At 35.4% G+C, this 19,177-nt stretch overlaps 1 protein-coding gene across 2 annotated transcripts in view; it reads right to left on the reverse strand.

Moving 5' to 3' along the window:
* Positions 1–19,177, reverse strand: part of Vps41 (VPS41 subunit of HOPS complex) — a 169,255-nt gene that overhangs the window by 32,842 nt on the left and 117,236 nt on the right. For both annotated transcript variants that reach the window (XM_015490238.2, XM_048786477.1), the window contains 6 exons: positions 11,804–11,901; positions 7,707–7,836; positions 6,164–6,279; positions 4,715–4,771; positions 1,725–1,786; positions 275–356 (listed from right to left, as the gene is read on the reverse strand). In XM_015490238.2, the coding sequence (XP_015345724.1) occupies positions 275–356; positions 1,725–1,786; positions 4,715–4,771; positions 6,164–6,279; positions 7,707–7,836; positions 11,804–11,901 (545 nt within the window). The remainder of the gene's footprint in view (positions 1–274; positions 357–1,724; positions 1,787–4,714; positions 4,772–6,163; positions 6,280–7,706; positions 7,837–11,803; positions 11,902–19,177) is intronic.

Here is a 19,177-nt window from a genome sequence, read left to right on the forward strand (position 1 = left end):
AAAAAAAAAAAAAAAAAAAAAAAAAGAAAACTGTAGTGGTAAAAGGTTAAAAGATTAAAAAAAAGAGAGACCATCTCATATATGTAAATATACATAGTATACACACACCCAAAATTACAAACTATGCTTTATGTTTTGAAACTAATTGCCAAGTTTGATTTTTTGATTTTTCTTTCCCAATGATAAAATACTTCCCAATAAAGAAGTGATTACTACTATTCTTATTTTCATTTAACATGCAGAAACTAAGAGTTAAAAATAAATCTTTGTTTACCTTAAGCTGTCCAATTTCTTTAAATTTATAAACTTCGTATTCCCAGAGGGCTGCGTTTTTCCCAAGGATTTTCTGGCATTTGCTGCAGTAAAAACATTCCAGAGAGAAACAAATTACAAATAAATAAATAAATAAATAGATGGAATAAGTAGACATTTTCCCCTGTGGTTTAGATAAATCTCTCTTTGAAGGTTTTGACAAATTTCTTTCTCGTGTGCTAATTAACATGAAGTTACTACCGTTACTTGGTTGCATATACAGGTTGATACAAATCATGAAAATTACACAAAATAGTTATAAATCCAGATAAATCTCTTTCAGAAGATTACATTAGGGGTTTCCCCAATGATTTTCCTGTTTTAAGTGTACTATTTGTCTGGATCAACACTGCTGGTTTGGGGCCCTTTTTTGCCTTGAAGAAAATTCACTATATCCAAAAGTATCAGTTCCTCCTGAACTGATTTAAATAATAGGCTACAAAATGAGACTTTAAAAAACTAGAGTCCCATCTTAGAATGTAATCCAGAAGATTATTTATGTATGAATGAAACTTATTGTTTTTATTAACATATTAGAGAAACATAGTTTCTTAAATAATCTCAGGGAACTAAAGGCTACCTTCCAAGGATGCTGCATGGTCACAGAGATGGGCACTGCAAAATTCCAAAAGGATCACATGACCACTATATACATGCATGCTTTCCGCCCACCAAAGGCCCCAGCAACCTGGGATCCTATGGTTTGACCATTTCCATTTAGTAGCCAATTTCTCCTTGGGAAACAATTTTCCTGAAATTGTAAGCAGAGGCATTTTGTTCTGGGCTATCTTTCAACAGCCTTAGACAAAGACAGTATCTCCCTCCAGAGAGGGCAGCTCTGCTTACTGTCCAGTACAATGAAGGCAATGTCTTTTTTCTGGGTCATTGCCCTAGAAAAGATATCCCAGGCTCAGGACTCCACCCAAATAACACAACCTACTACATAGGCAGAATCACTGGGCCCCCTCCATGTTGTTCTATGGGAATGGGGATTAAGGATTGGGGACTTAGGTTAAAAGATGATACCTTGGTTCCTAAAACCATAGAGATAGTTCTTTAGCTCTGACTCTGGAGTCTCATATCATGTCTTCTGGTTAACAATGAAACTGTGGCAGGCTAACCTGCTAGCTTATAAATGGGAAAATCCCACATTCTTCATGGATCTTGACACTTTTCTCATTAAATATGTGAGAAACAATTCTCCTTTTGGTGAAAGTGCAACAGAAGTTGCAGAAATAACAGATATTAATCTATTCTGTGATTGAAACCACTAATATTCAAAATTATTCCTGTTAGAAAGATGTTTAAAACAAAAACACCAAAATGTCTGTTAAATAGAATGACTGATTGCTGTTGTTAACATTGACCTGTTCTATTTGTATTAGTAAAAATTGTGAAAATGTGTTTATTACCGTGCTGCTATGTCATATTCTCCTCTCTCCACCAAGTGATTTATATATGCCAAGCCGATATCCTAGAGAAAATGGAGGAATTTCAAAATTCAAAAGGAACAACTGAAAAGCTGAATCTGTTTATAAGCAGGCCATGATGTTAGGGTCCTATCGACAATAGTGATATTGCAGTTTGCTTTATGCAGTTATGCTTGCTTCTTTCTTTAGTATATTCACATTTAAAAGTACATGTATTTGTTTTTATATGTATATTAATTTTTTTTTGGGGGGGGGGTGGTGGTGCTGACGTGTGAACCCAGGGCCTCTTTACCACGGAGCTACATTCCCAGCCAGGGTTTCCCAAGTTGTCCAGGCTGGCCTTGAACTTGTGATCCTCCTGTCTCTGACTCCTATCACTGGGATTACAGTCATGTACCACCAAGCCTGGCTCTGAAATTCAATTTTTAAAAAATAAATAATGTTACTATTTTAAAAGCTTCTAATATGATCCCCTCTAAGAGATTTTCTGCAAAGGAAATCTCTAATATTAGAAACATGATCCAACAATTCCATGTTGTCAATGGATATAAAATTCTCTTTCTTGTGCTTTCATCTGTAAAATGTGAACTACATGTCTCCTCTACCTCAAGTCTGAAATGTTAAGAAAAATGAAATGACAGACTATCAGATTAAAAGGAAATATGAAATATTAAACTTAATCCTAAAGTGAAAATGAGCTGAGAAAAACAAGAAATTCAAATCCATAAATTTACAGATGAAGGAAACTGGCATGAAAGCAGGGAACCGAGTGTCTTCAGAATATTCACTGGTTCTGAAAGGATCTGGGGTGGCCAGTGTCACCACAGGCATGGGAGAACAGCTTTTGCTTGATCTCCCCATGACTCTTTTTATGAAATATTATCCTCACCTGAAAGCATTTTCATTAAAAGCTAATTTATTATATATAACAAAACTTGGCTTTAACTTCTACTTCATGTACAAAAAGATACATGTGGAATTTCTTTCAATATGGCAGAAATGAGAGGAGCCCATTTTTTCTCTGCATGCCTGATATGGAAACATTTCATGCCAGGAGAAAAAAAATCTATGCATACTTAATATACAGGACAGGCTCTTTTCAAGAGGGGAGATAAACAATGGTTTTAAATTTATTTAAATTTTTTTCTTTAATGACTATTATGTGAGAAATCATTTCAGACCTACAGAATGAGAGTGAAAACAGACCATATATCACAATATCTACAGAGGGTCATTTTGTGAGATTTCAGTACCAGTCCCTCCACCACACGTCCATGCTGCCAGGTTGCAGAGCTCATTCTGAACCTTTCCTCTTTTTCTATATACCCTATTTTCTCACTTTCCCATTAGCACAAGCATGTTTAAATGTCTCTGTTACAAAAAACAGCAACAACAACTATCCCATGATGCCAGAGCCGCCACCTACAGTCTCCAGTCTCTCTCATTCATAGCTAAGCTGACTCTACAAACTCCTTTTAACTATTAACTTTTAATCCCTATACCACGTTGAAAATAAATTATACATAAGCAGAAATTTCCCTAGTTACTTTCACATTACCAAATCCACTATACACCTGACCAACTCAGCTTGTCTAGCCTTTTTGACCTGTTTACCTCAGGCCCATAAGTATGTAACTCTCTTTACTCTCAATGCTCTCCTCTTTCAACTCCTTTGACATAAAATTCCTCTGGCTGTTCCAAATCTGTTTTACAGATATTCCTTGAATGACAGTGTTCCTTATGGTTCCATTCCCATTCCTCTGTTCTCTGATACTATGTACCCACCCTAAGTGTGCTAATCCAAACTCAAGCACTCAACTGATATTTTCTGGCTGATAACTTCTGAATCTATTTTTGAGTTCAAATTTCTTTCCTGCGCTCCTCGAGGATGTCCCATAAGATGTCCCTATTCCTGCTGACTCTGAGCAGGTCTCATCACTTCCTACCTGGACTACAAAGATATCTGATTATCTGATAACTGATCTCCATCTCAGCTGACCTTGTCTCCACCAGAAAATCTCAGTAATAGGGAAATCTGATATGGGCCTAAAAGCTCAGATTGTCTTTTAAGGGTTCTAAAATAGAACCAAGCTTCTAATTATGGAAATCCCTTCAAGATCTGGTTCTTGCTTTCTAGGTAGAAATTCCTTTAACTGCTCTGCATAACCAAGTAAAACAAGCCTTTTCAGTTCTCTCCTATTTCTAAAGAATTCTTGCCTATCCCCTACATTTTTAACTTAAAACTAAAAGATGCTCTGGTTTTCTCTTTTCCTCTTAATCCTAAATTATCCTGCTTGTACATTCTGGGAATTAAAGCCTTATGGGGACCAAAGAGTTTAAGGAAGGGAAAGCATAGGCAAAAAAGAAATTTGTGTAGAAACTCAATTAGCCATAAAAGACTAAGTTTGTAGTTTTCACCTGCAAAACACAGGTACCAGGCTAGATGTTCTCTCAGGACCTGAAAAGGATTTGATTTCTTATCTGCTTTATATCTGTACATTCTCTGTCATAGTCAGCAAAGAAATGGGCCTTCAGTCTCTACATTTTTCCTGAATTCAAAATGAAATAAAAATGTATTTGATGTCCTAGATAAGTCTCCAAAACAAAATCAATTGAGTTTGTTATTATGGAGACACCAAAGCAATCTGGTTTTACGAAAGCACTCTTTCAATAAATTTTGAGATAATGTGATTTCATCTATAATTTAAAGAAACTTCCATATACATAACTGGAAAGCTTTGTATTTAAAGTGTATTTTACAAATATAGTTTTCAAATTATACCTCCTCGCAGCTGTTCAAGTGTCTTGTTTACAAGAAGAAACTGATTTGATAAAATGAAATATTTTGACTTCACAGACCAAAGAGAATTAGTTTATTTAAAATAAATTCTGAAAAGATAGGTAGAACATGGTCTTTTCAACTTATTAAAAGGTAAAGTTATTCTAATATAATAAAAAAAAGGCATACTTACCAGAATCTTATGTCTTTTTATGTTCCTTTGGCTAATTTCAGCTGCCATCAAAGCTTCCTATATTTACATAGGCATGATAAAAGAAACAAAAAAAAAGGGAAAGAAAATGGGAAAAGAAAAGGGAAAGAAAGATGTGGTGGTTATAAACACTATATTTATTATGTTTTAACATTCTGGACTACATGAATAAAGCCCCATTTTTCTGTGGCTTTTGCTTGAAGCACTGGAATTTTTAATGCCATGGTTGAATGAACTTCACTGAATTCAAACTCAAACAAAGGCAGTCAACCAAAATGAAGACTTCTTTCATTTCCATTTGAATTCATTTCCGAATTAGGATATTGGAATCACATTTCATACACAAATCAAAATACAACAAAATCTCCTAGTCTCCAAGCAAAATAAGGCAGCTGTCATTCTAAATTGGTGTGACAGATACTGAGGGACATATTGAGGGACAGAGGAAGGGAAGGAAAGAAGAGAGCAAGGAGGGAGGGAGAGAAGGAAAAAGGCACTTTTCTTTAGGTTTCAACATAGATAAATTGTACACGTTTTTGTATATCTATAATTAAGCATTTGAAAATCTCTGATTTTGTTTTTTACTTTAGAAAGTTTATAAGTATTAGTCTAACATAAATAATTAAAAATAAAATTTCTTTTAGCAACTACTCAACTATATCTAGACTCTAAACAGTTTTTAGATTAAAATGATTTTTCCTATCCTTCCAGGTAGTTACAAATTTAGAGGAACAAAAAGTTGGGCTAATTGCTATTGTTTTCTGATAATTAATACATAAGCCCATCCACAGTCTGTCTAAACCAACATGATACATTTCAGCTATTAAAATTGAAAAATATATTTTTTAAATAAAGTCCTATTGGGGCATTCTCTAATCAAATCTGTCTAAACCAAGATTTACTAAAGTGGACAATATCATTCTATCCAAGCTAGCAGGTCTCATCACTTCCTACCTGGACTACAAAGATATCTGATTATCTGATAACTGATCTGATAACTGAGGTTGGTTCAAACCAACCTCAGAGAGTAAAAATTTAGTAGCTTTATCTTTCCAAAAAAAATAAGGATAAAATGAGTGATTTCATTAAAATGTCCAAATAGACAACTCTGAGGAATTAGCTCTCTTTTCCACTCCTTGGGTGGAAAAAAAAATAAATCACAAAATAAAATTTCAATAGGTTAGATCTAAACCTCTCCCTCCCTATACCACTGACTCCTCCCCAATTTAACTTAGTAAAGCCAGTCAACATCATAGCAATCTTTTTGTTCCCTAATTTCTGAGAGGGGAAAGTTATTATCCTCCTCCATATATATATTTTTTGGTTTGGAGCACTCTAATTCAACCACACAGAAGATTTACAACAAAAATCTATTATCCTGTCTCTGTTACAGACAAGTCAATACTCCCAAGAAATTAAAATCAAAACTACTTCATATTTCTTCTTTTCAAGGAGCCAGTCGATGTGATCATCTTGGTCTCGTTCCTTGGCTACTACAACATCTCTTGGACTCACGATGTAGAAGAGTGATTCCCCTTCAGAGTATTCTAGAAGTGAGAGAAGAGAGGAACAACTAGAGTGATTCAACAGTACAAAAAGTGTTGCAACAGTTTGTGGGAACCTGGTGAGCCCACCAAATTTCAGAGTAAAGAGAAAACTTGTCTACACTTGCAAATGTGCTTCACTTTGTTGAAAGGTAAAGGAAGGAAATAGGGTAGAACATAACAGAATGTATTTCAGATCTGAAAGGGAAAGAAAGAAGTAAGAAAAGAGAAAAGGGAAACAGGGAGAAAACAAGTACTATAAAACTTAACAGGTTCAAAATTCTGTGTTTAAATACATTAACATTCTGACTTCATATGATAAACAATGTTCAAAATTCTTCACATCCATTGCATATTAGAATTCATCTACTGTATATAAACTTTATTTATGGCCATTTATGACACTGTTCTATTTTTACAGAACAATTACACCCCACAGTCTGCGATAAATGTTTCCTCCTCATCAAGGTCAAGGCCATCTAAAGCATAAATGACAGACGTCCAAGCCCTGGGGACATAATCTATCATTTCAGCATGTTGTGCACAATGCCAATGGTGAGGGTTTCCTGCAGAATTCAATTATAAAACCTGTTCTGAATGGTTTCTAAGTGTGCAGCAGAGATTGCTCTGAGCAAAATACCTAGATTGGACGCTTTCAGTTGTGAATCACAGTTGCTTTTTGCCAAGTCCAGAATATACTCCCATTTTTCAACTGATTTGAAACTTCACATAAGAAAGCTCAAACATGTATAGAATATTTCTTCATTTCTTCAGCCAACGTAGGAAATGAAAATATTCTCACAAAGTGTCAAACGTTCTTAAAGCAGGAAACAAATTTTTTAAAAAGCCTAACTGTTCTATTTTCCTCAATGTATTTTATGAGGATATGATGACACTCAAACACAGATGGCCTTGGTATGACTAAATAATAATGGTGTTCCTTTTGTGTCTGCACAGTGAATGACTAAGTATGCTCATCCATCCACTCCACAAATATTCACCTAATGCCTAGTGATATGGTAGGACTCTTCTCAGCTGTGAGCACTCAGTAACTCACAGAAAGACAATTTCTCTGCCATCCAAGAGCAAACCTTACAGGGACATAAAGTTGGAGGGATATTAGAACCAGAGAGTTACTTGACATCAAGTTAACTGTTACTTAGCACAATGGAAAAAAGTAATAATAAAACAACAAACAAGGAGCCTACTCCTCATCAGTCCTGGTTTCTACTTCCTTTTGCAATGACAGCTTAGAAAAGCTCTGGGATATTTCTGAGCCTAAACGCTCTGGTTTTCAAAAGAAGAGGCCTGCCTACATATTCTCTAAGATCCTCCCAGCAACTCCATTTAAGTTTCCTTTTGTCCAAATAAAGTAGAAGGGCAAATAACACAGGAAATCACATGAACCAGACCTTTGCTCTCTCTCTCACCTAAATGATAATCTCTACATTCATTCTCCTGAAAACCTCTGACTGTCAAAGCATCAGAAGAGATCTCTTCACAAGTCTCAGAAAGTGGCTGGATGATATCCAATCTAGGTCTGGCACAATATTCTCTTTCCTGGGGGAGCAAGGAGAAAGGAAAAGGCATGTTTTAAATACATTTCCAGTTATGCAAATTAATTCAAGGTAACCATATTTGCTTTGGTTTTGTTTTATTCATTTTTTTGCAGTGCTGTGGACAGAACCCAGGGATGCACACCAAGCAAATGCTCTACCACTGAACAGCACTCCAGCCCACTTGCTTTGATTTTATCACTTTGCACACATAAGCCATTCCCAACAGCCTATAGTAGACAGCATCCTAACAATGTCTTATTTCTTGACCTTTTGTGTAAGATAAACAGCACTGTGTGATATGGGCGGGCACTCTACCACTGCAGCCCATCCAATCTCAGGAGTGGCCCAAGACAGTGAATTTGGCCCTTTTATTACATCTCTTCTACAAATATGTGTGGAAAAGTAAAATAATGTACGAACTGTTCCATTATCCAAATCAATGATAATACTAGTAAAGTTACTATTAGTGTTAAAAAGCCGAAGATTTCGGAGTTGCCTCTAAATCAGACATTGTTAAGATGATGGAGATATTCTATATTTGCACAGCCCAATATGGCAGATGTTAGTCACAGGTGGCTACTGCACACATAAAATGCTATTAATATGAATAAGAATTTAAATTTTATTTGATTTTAATTAGTTTAAATACAAACAGCCATACACAGCTGGTGACTTCAGTTTTGGATGATGAATCGCAAGATTAGGACAAAAAGGGAATGATGAGAGAATATTTGCTGAGGACCTGTGGCAGTTCAATAAATCTAGCAAGTGAATATACATATATTACTCTAAGTTCTTAAATGAGCCCTACAAAGTGAAGAATTATAATTTCTAATTTTATAGATGGAGAAAACAGAGAATCAAAAAAGTTAAGGTTAAAGTTATATAAGCCAATTACAAAAGTGGGTTATGTGGAGAATCAGGACTTAAAGCAAACTTTAGACTTGAAGTCAAGTTTTTTCTAATTTAAAGTTTATGCTTTGTGAACTTTGTGTACAAAACATACACTTGAGTTCATTTTACAAACCAACAATACCTGAAGCACTTTGAAACTGGTACAGAGAAGACACAGATGAGAGAAATGAAATGGGAAAAAAACAAACAACCAAAACAAAATACCCTCCAGAACTAGACCTGGCCCTCTAAGTTTCCCAAATAAAATAGTAAACCTGAATTTGACAAATCTTGTTCAGAAAACTGGGAAGTAATTATTAGCCTTCCATCTCATATACTGAAAACATTCAAAAAATAAAATAGCAACTACACAAGATCAACAAAAAGAGTGAGTATGAACACACAGCATAATTTATCAGATAAATTTAAAACAGAAAAAAATCAAAGAAAATGAAAAGATTTGCATATTTAAAAAACTGAATGTCATATAAACCAGATTCAGAAAGTCATGGGTTGAATGTTTTCTCTTATAATATGGAAGCTGGAGAGGAAAAATAAGGAATAAAAAAGGGGATTTCACAAAAATAGAAGGGAGATTAACAGAGCAGACCAAGGGGACTGACAGGGAGGAAAGTACTAAGGAATGACAGAGGGAGTACTAAGGAATGAAATTGATCAAATTATGCTAAGTCCATGTAATTAACAAATCACAATGAGTCTCACTCTCTCTCTCTCTCTCTCACACACACACACACACAAATGTACTCTTTTAAAAATAATAATAAAAGAGAGACCAGCTGAGGAAAAGGGCTAGCAAGGGAGGGAGGGAATAGGGAGGTACTGAGGAATAAGACTGATCGAATCATGTTATGTGTATGTGTAAATATGTCACAATGAATCCAGCTGTTATGTATAACCATAGTGCACTAATAAAAACCATAAAAAATCGACTTCTATAAAAATGATAAAAGATGTCAACATTAGAATAGCAAAGTAGAAAAAATATTTCAACAAAAAAAAAAACACATTAAACCACCTCACCAGACAATACCAAAAGTGCCTTTCTATGTGTAAGAAAAGTACCAGTAATGTGACTCATGTCATTTTACAACTCTTGCTCCCTGGCTAACCAGCCTGCTTATCTAGCTCACCAAGGTCAGGAATTTGGCTTTGTTGATCTCTGACTTCCAGTGCTTAGCCAATACTTACCACATTTGTGCTTTACTAACTAATGAAAGAAAAACCAAACGATAGGGAACTGCTTAATAAATTAAGGTATGTCAATCAGACAGGATAGTATATGACTACCAAACATGCTAATAATGGAAAGAAACCACATATACGTATGCAGAGGATTAATATGCATAAAATAGGGCAATATTAAGGAGCAAGTGCCACTGAATGCAATTATGTGAATAAACTATATCATAGGCATCATATGGGAAATGTTTTGGGAAAAATACTGAAAACAAATTTTATTAAATATAATTAAACATTGTTCAATATGGAAAAAAAGAAAAGCTGGGGGGAAGGTAGAAGATGGCCTAAAGATGACCTCTTTATTCCTTTTGCCTTAATAATTTATTTAAGGATTTAGGCACACTTTGATGTTCAATAAAGTGAGTCTCTGTGTATACTGACACAAATGTTTTAAGTCATCTCCAAGACCCTTCCTTCTTCCTCTGAAATAAATTCCATTTTCTAATTTATTCTGTAAGGTTGGCCTTTCTTTGGATTTATTTATTTTCAATACTCTTTTATTAACAAAGGCTTCTTTTCTTTCATTCTTTCTTTTGGTCAGTTGTTTATTAGGCCTTCCTTTTTCATTTTACTGCTTCTTTCCTTATTTCTTTCAATCACAATCTCAATCCTCCCCACATTCCTCATCAAAAAGCACTGAATTTACTCCCTCAGGAGCGACTGCTTTTCTTTATTTTCAAAAAATAAATAAATAAAATAATAATAAACTGATGTCCTGCAATAGGGATAGAAGCCACCCCTATTGATTTTAGAAGGTCTGAGTGCTCACTTAAGTCTACAGCATTCCATTGCCTAGCAACATGGGCACCCAGAGCTTCAGTTACTATAGTGATGGCTTCCTAATGCAAGTGCTCGCTCAGAGAAAAGCTCAAGTGCAGTTACCACTTCAAAACAAGGGCTCCCAGGGTTTTCCTCCCCCATTTTATTCCTTGCCATTTAAGAAGAAAAGGAGGAGGACACAAACAAGGAAGGTCCACTTGCCTACTTACTCTAAAGGGGTAGAGAATCAATTGCAATTTCTTTTATATACAGCATCCAAAAGAAAATCCTTTACAAAAAACTCTCCTTGTTTATGCCTTGAAGCCTTCCCATTCCCTTCTAGGTAGGACCCCTAGACTCTAACAATAACAACAAGCTGGGAATGGTGCTGGCCTGGGCTTCAAAGGGAGAACTGGGTGTTCTGGCCCCTCCACTGGATCCCAGATGTAAGCTTCATTCTAACATCATTACAATGAAATTTAGACTATCTACTGCTTTCTATTAGCCACACATTTCACTATACTATCATTTGCATTGGTAACTGAAAGTTACAACAATCCATAATTGGTAACTCAAAGTTACAACACTCAAACTACTCAGATTCACCAGGCCACTGGGAAGTAAACAAATATGTCTGGACCACAGGAAATAATGAACTGCCCTTTCCATAACTCCCTCTGACCACAGGGACCCCTGTTGTTGTAGCCGATCAACTTCATTGCTGTCATTTCTGCTAACGCACAGTGTCAGCTTAGTTTCTTCGCCTTTCCGCAAGAGGGATACTTCATTCCTTTCGACTAAAATACCAAGAGACTGATGAAAAAGAGGGGGAAAATGACTCTATTCTTTGCTCAGAAAAAAAGAACAAAGGCAGGCAATGAGTGGACCTTCTTCAGGTAAATATGTTAGGGTCTACAGCATAATCTCTGCTAGTCTTATAGATCAAGAAAGTTCTACTCAGCTTATAGAAGACTCCTCTGACAGGCAACCTGATCTGGGTATAATGCTAAAAATGAAACCCCACATCCCTTTGAAATTGTGGAGAAAATAATTACCGTTTTTTCTGAAACCTCTTTTACGTAGGAAAGTACAACAAGCTGATCACAGAGAGGAGCGAGTCCACTGATGTGGAATTCAGTTTCAAACTGAGACACTGTGAACAAGAGATTCACCATTAAAAGGAGCAAAAATCAACACACAATGACATATCAACTACCAGCCAGATTTATTTTAAAAAGAAATGATAAATGTTTAAGGCGATGCAAATGCTAATTACCTTAATTTGTTCATTGCACATTGTATACAAGTAGCAAATTATCACAGTGTGCTCCATAAATATGTATAATACTATGTGCCAATTTTTTAAAAAAGCTAACATGAAGGGGCATAATTAAACATACTTTCACCACTGAGCACTGAAAATGCTTCACAATCATCAGTACTAGATGGCTATGTAAGAACTTAAACTTGAAATTTCTATCAGCAACAAAAATGCACCCAAGGAGCTGGGGTTGTGGCTCAGCAGTAGAGCACTCGCCTAGCACGTGCGAGGTGCAGAGTTCAATCCTCAGCACCACATAAAAATAAATGAATAAAGGTAATGTGTCCAACTACGACAGAAAAAAAAAATTTTTAAAAATGCACCCAAGAATAATAGCACCATGAATGGTCAAGAGTTACATGTGCCCAGGCAGTTTAAAAATGACATAGTTAAATCACTTGAAGACAATATGAAACTCATAAAACTCAATGTAAACTATTATTAATAACAACACTAATTTTTTCATATGCCTAATTTTAAGTTTTTGACAACTGGGGCTTTATAGAGGTACAAATATCACAAGGGCTGCTGTTTGTGATTATAAAACACTCTTTTTTTGCATTATTAAAAGAACTTCAAGTTAAAGAAAGTATGCAAATACTGCATTATGATCAAACATTATTATTTTTCAAGTGAAATAGAGGTGAAAGAAAAATAATAAGCTTCTTTTTCCTTCCTCAAAATAGACTACTTAAAATTTAGAAAAAATATTACTTTGCTTAAGAAGTATGTGAATTTAATAACTTTGGATCCCAAAGATTTGAAAAGAGTTCCATGGATAGAGTACAAACATTACCAAAATATGATTCTAATGATAAATGCTTGCTGTATAAAATACAAATGATTGTTGTTTTAACAAGTGAAGTTTTGAGGTAGCTTCTTAAAGGGTAAGAGCTGACAGAGTAGTGGGACTGGAAGAGTCTTCCAGGAATCATTAAATGAATCACTTAAGGATTCATTTGGGAATAAACTCTCATGCAGGCGCATCTCATTTTCAAAGAGTTTCTCGATTCAGATCTTCTTCACAGTTGTGGGTATTAGCTGCAGATCTAGCAAATGTCTGTCATGAAATTACTCTTTTTTCGCAAGTAAGGGAACTCAGTGCATCATGCTGGAAACAATATTTAATGTCAAATTGGGAAATCTGGGCTATAACTTCCACTAAATTGAACTTGGACAAGTCATTTTAACTTCTGTGGATATAAACTTCCCTTTCTATAAGATAAAAAAATGAGAGCAGAAATAAAATCCATAATACAGAAAGAACAGGGGCTACTGAATTTTTCTTCTTCCTCTTCTCCTTTTGCCAGTCTTTACAGTTTCTCCTTATTCAGCTGTAAAGAGCGTGTGAGACAGCTACCTCCACCTCAACCACAGGGCAGAGACAAGGACTCTCATCCTACTGTGCATGCAGGTGGGGAACGGAGAGGTGCGAATTGAAATGTACAGACAGTACTGAACAGTATGGGGCCATACAGGACAGTGTGATTGAAAACGTGGCAGTTTCACCTTCTCTTGAGCTATACGGACAACTGACAAGAGTTTTTGGTAGCGAACACTCCACGTTGGCAAAAAATGGACCTGAGTTGTTCCACTAAATCACATTTCATGTTTGAAATGCTATGCATACCTTTACCAGCAACTCTGGTAAAGAACAAATTCAAGCCACAGAAGCCATACTGATGACGTCACAGGGAGGCTTTTCTGTGCTCATTTGCCAGAGACACCCCCCCCAAAAAATCCCCTTAAACGCAAAAGAAGCAGTGCGTGAATGAGTTATTCTCCTCATCTGAGATGCCAAACAGGCTGCCTAGCCTCACTAATAGGCAATGTCAGAGTTTATCCTAAAGGTAACCAAATATATATAGATGTCTGACTTTTTATGAATGAGCCTTAAAATACAGAAGAGAGAAGCTAGAAAATGATCTTATCCAAAGCCCTCCTCCTCCTCCTCACGATCTGCGTACAATAGTCTGTGTATAATAGCTTACATGAATAAGAGAGAAAATTTCCAGTTCTCTAATTAAGAACATGACAGAAAATCCAATGGGTGCTTAAAGAAAATGAGGAAAGATTATAAAGACACACAGTCTCAACTGGATATTGTAATAAATGTGTATTTGTTAAGTACTTAATTTATCAGACTTTAGTAATTGAGAATTAATAATAATTTAGACAGAGACTACATGAAGGGGCAAATTACAAACTAACACAAAGTTACTTATAAAGAAAAGATATGGTACACAAAAATATTGATGAGATTTCCAGAGACACTGGGCAAGTTATCCATATACAGATAAAACTGAAACTAAAACATTCTTTTTGTTAAAATAACTTATTAGTATCAAAATCATCATCTTAAAGAAAAAATTGTTACAGAAATACTATTATTCACAAAATAAGAGTTCTAAATGGCTATTTCTCTTAGTTGCGAGTACTCTCCCACTTTATCACTCAGCAATTCCTCTCCATTAATACCCACTAGTAATGATATCATGTTAAAAAAGAACTCATTCCTAATTTGAGTTGCTGATTTATGAAAATGTCTGTAGCAATTCTGCCTAAAACAAAACATTACAGAAAGGATGCTGGGGTCTTGCTTTTTCATAACTAATTCAATGAACATGAATGTTTTTAGATCTAACATGATACAATTTATTTTTCATATTAACACTGAATCCAAGAAGGGCTGCCTGGACACAGTGTTATCAGAATGAATATAGAAATATAAGGAATAGTTTTCCCAATTTTTAGAGAATGAAATACTGAATGATAATATTTATTCTTCTAAAGATATGCAAAAGTTTATGAACTGATTTTGTAAAATATCCCCAAATAATTATGGGCTTTACATTTCAAAGTGGGCCAATGGAAATTTCAAATTACTTATTTCTCCTGAAATCCTACTACATTTCATGTAATAATGAGTTTAATAATTTTAATAAAAAAATCTTTTCCCCCTAAAATAAACCCAATTTGAATACAGATGGCTGACAGGTTTAATGCTCTAGAAACTCATCTTTAAGTAGATTATCTGGAGAAGATAAATCACAAAGAAAATGAAAACAAATTCTGATTTGTTTGCAAAACACAAAACTGAAAGAAAGCAAAAGATAGAGGAGGAAGAAAGAAAAATGAAGTTCCCAGAGAAAACCACAAAACAGAAGCTATCCTTCAGATCAAGGAGATCAAGAAAGTGAGAGAATGATTCCAGGCCAAGGCAGGGAATATGCTGTGTTCACACAACAGTGTGCTGATGAACATCAGCAATGGTAGGCATTAAGGCAGCAAAAGCCTTCCTTATCCTGATGGAGATGAAAGGGCTTCTGCACTCTGGTTTATTCAGGAGGATAAAGCATTCCTAGACATGCTAGAAGAAGTAATACAAGACCTTTACACAGAGATCCAAAGTAGATTAAGAGAGAGTGAGTTTCAAAAGGGCTGTTCACATGAAAATTCTATTCAGTAAAGTTTTCTAGATCCACAGTAAGGATAATGAATGTAATTTTGCTGGTAGGACTGATACAGAAGGGAGGCTGGAATTCTTGATCATTGCTGCCCAACAGATACACAATGCAAGTCAAAAGCACAGTTGCATATCTAATTTGTAAAATTTTCTATGAGCCACAATAAGGAGCAAAAGCTTTGAAAGAGCTAAAAAATTTTTAATTAATTTATTTTACAGTAGAATGCGTTTTGACATATAGTATACAAATCGAGCACAACTTCTCATTCCTCTGGCTGAACAGGGTTCAGAGTTACTCCACTAATGTAATCATACATTATATAGGGTAATAATGTCTGTCTCTTTCTATTGTTTTTCCCATCCCCATGACCCCACCCCTTCCCTGACTCCCCTCTACACAAACCAAAGTTCCTTCATGAAAGAGGTGAAATTTTAATGATGTATTTTCTTTAATGCAATATATCCAAATTATTATTTCAATATGTAACAACATAAAAAAATCATTAATGAGGTCTTTTACTTTTTTATTTTCATGCTAAAAAATCTGGAATCTGGTACATGGTACACATCAATCTGCCACCACTACAGAGCAATGTTACAAAGTCTCACCACAAGTGGTTAGTGGCTACCATACTGGTGACTATAGGTCTAGAAGGCCTCCCAATTTTTTTGTTCTTTAAGTCCAGTGATTTTACTAGAATATATCTTGATGTCAGATAAACAGACAGATAAAAATGTTTATCTGGTAAAGAACAGATTGTTCTTTACCAGATAAACACTGTCTTCTTTTTTTTTTTAATTCCTTCTTTTCCCTCTCTGCCCCTCTCTCAGCATAACTTTTTGGTTCTATTTGCTTTTATATTCAGTTGCAATCTGTGTTATGGTTATGTCTTTCAGATGTGCATTCATTTTGAAGGACACCACTGATCTCCTTATTTTTCTTAAACTTTAGTAGGGATTTAATCTCAGTATTTTCCTAGTGTTCATTATGAGGTAAAGTCATTGTCACTGAACTCTTAGGAGACAGGGACTGGGAAAGATATTCTAACCTTGTAGAGCTCCCTCTTCTGCTATGATAATTTGGTGCTTAAAAAAAAAAAAAAATCTGGTCACTTTCTGAGATCCCCTAGTTCTTTTGTTTGTTTCTAATGTCCCTGTCTTGCACTGACAGGCTCCCTCCCTGCTGTTCTCCTCCGATATCCTGTATCTGTCAGGAAACCCTGGCTGCTCAACTGTGAAGTGCTTAAGGGAAGCTGGAATCTGGCCCTTCACACATAGGAGTGATCCCCACACCCACTGCTGATGCTCTCGGGGTAGCCTACTGTCCTTTCTGGTGAACACTGACTGACTACTTTGAAGTTCTCCTGGCCTCAGTCTGCCAGAGAACCCCTATTCCCCTCTACTCTGTGTCACACAGAGGCTATGACCATAGCAAGGCACCAGGCTACCACTAGTGTTTTTTCCTTATCTATTTGTGTCTTGGGGTTCTTCGGGCTACCTTGTTTTGTTGTAAATGTGGTCTGTGTGTTGTTTTGTGATCTACTTGTTCCATTTTTATGTGAGGACTCAGGCAGATTGAAAAATGATGCTGACACTGTATCATCTTCCCAAGATCAGTGTTTTATATCAACTTTATATTACCCAGGGAAATGGGGTTAGGGTTAGAGCCATAACACGTAAGCAAAGTTGGGCCATCAATGGCACATACTAACAGTTTCAGAATGAGCACCATGTGATTGAAATAAGAATTAATAAGAAAGAACTTTCTTGTGCCATGGGTCTGAGATCTCTGAGGGTTATCAACAACTTGACCAAGTACTAGCTGTGCATAAGACTCTCTTCTAGAAATACCCAGAGACTAAGACCTTGGCCCTGACTTAAGGGAGCTTGTGCATCTATCATTTAAAAAAATAATTAAGGTACTGCCTGCCGTATCAAAAAATGGAAATAGATATAAAACAAGAAACAGTAAAAAGCAGAAAAATTTAGGTTAGAGAGAAGTATGTATGAGGATGGAAATAGTGGCAATAATCATGACTATAAGAACAGTCTATATAACATAAGAAAAACAACCTCTTCATCTCACTTAAACATACACACACACACACACACAAAATTTTACTTAAATAATAAGATCCTTCTCCAAATAATTCAGAACTAGGTGATTTTACTATCTGTGTATATGACCTAAAAAACATGATTTTAAAGCAATGTTTTGTATTATTACTGTATTTCTGTCATCTATAGATTCATATATTTTAATGAGAAATGCAATTATGAAATATATTGATCTGTTCTCAATAATTCAGTAAACCCTTATATTTTTCCCAAAATTTTCTTGCAGTTAGTTTTTTGATACACAATAATTGAGTCTTCTGATTTCTAAAGGAAACCACTCTTCTTCTTTCTCACTGAGTAACTAAATAATAGCAACATTAATTTAATGCTTCCACTTAATGAATATGACTATGCTGAGAGGCAGTATGCTAAGTGTTTTACATTCAATATCTCTTTTCACCATAACAACATCATCTTTATTTTAGAACAGCTGAAGCTCAGAGAAGTTAAGTATCTTCACTAATATGTCTCTGAAATAGAAGGCAGCAGAAGCAGTAAGTTTAAGTCTTAAACAAGTCACACTACAACACATAGGTAAAAACACTGAGACAGACACTCAGATTAAAAGTGTACTGGGGGTTACCAAAACTAGAAGTTAAGGGCTTGACAACTCTCTGGTGATTCAGCACAATGTTGTCAGGGTGCCACCTGCCCTTTTCTTAAATCCATCATGCTACTATGAGGGTAAAAACGCTGCAGAACAGAACTTGTGTTGCTGGTTTTAAACACTTGTAATCCCTTTGCTCATCCCCAAATGCCCAATAGCTAAATGTGACCCAGAAGGATTTGGATTCTTCATTGGAGTTAAATAATGTGATATCCTACAGATCTTGTTATTTATGATTCTTAAAGAAACAAAAAGGAAGTATGTCAAGCAATTTATAAATAGGAACAGGTTCCTTCCATTGTTTTATATTCACTGATAAGCTCTTTATGATAGTCCATGTCACCATAAAATTCTAACCTCTTAGTTAACAGACAGTAGTATTTCATAATCAACTGGAAATAATGCTCTCAGAACTTATTTTCAATAAATTTAGACGCTTTGTCAACCTGACTAGTGATCAATGAAAATACATTTGGAAATCACAACATTTCAACAGCTTCAGGGCTGTGCTATGAAGCAAATATATTAAAGTAAAAGCGACTTTACGATGCGTGACAGCAAGTCACCAAGAAGACCTGGTACAAGAAAGTGAAATTGAAGAGTATGGCTAATGGAGAAAATAACAAAACATTCAAATCAGACAGAAGCCAGCAGTACTCAGGTCACAAACCACTTAAAGCAAGTTTAGTTTACAATTTCATTCTATATTTTCTAATCAATATTCAGCACACTACTGTCAATTAAATGACAACTCTTAAGTTGATATGATTATTTCATCTACTAAATAGTTAAGCTGAACTACAGCAGAACACAAAACCACATGTCGCTAGCTCCTTAAATAAAAACACGTTGGATGATACCAGTGACTGTCATAATTGCTACTGAGACTTAGTAGCAATTATGGGAAAAAAATGTCA

The sequence above is a fragment of the Marmota marmota genome, unplaced genomic scaffold, assembly GCF_001458135.2.
Source record: "Marmota marmota marmota unplaced genomic scaffold, marMar, whole genome shotgun sequence".
In the NCBI taxonomy this organism is placed as follows: Eukaryota; Metazoa; Chordata; class Mammalia; order Rodentia; family Sciuridae; genus Marmota; species Marmota marmota.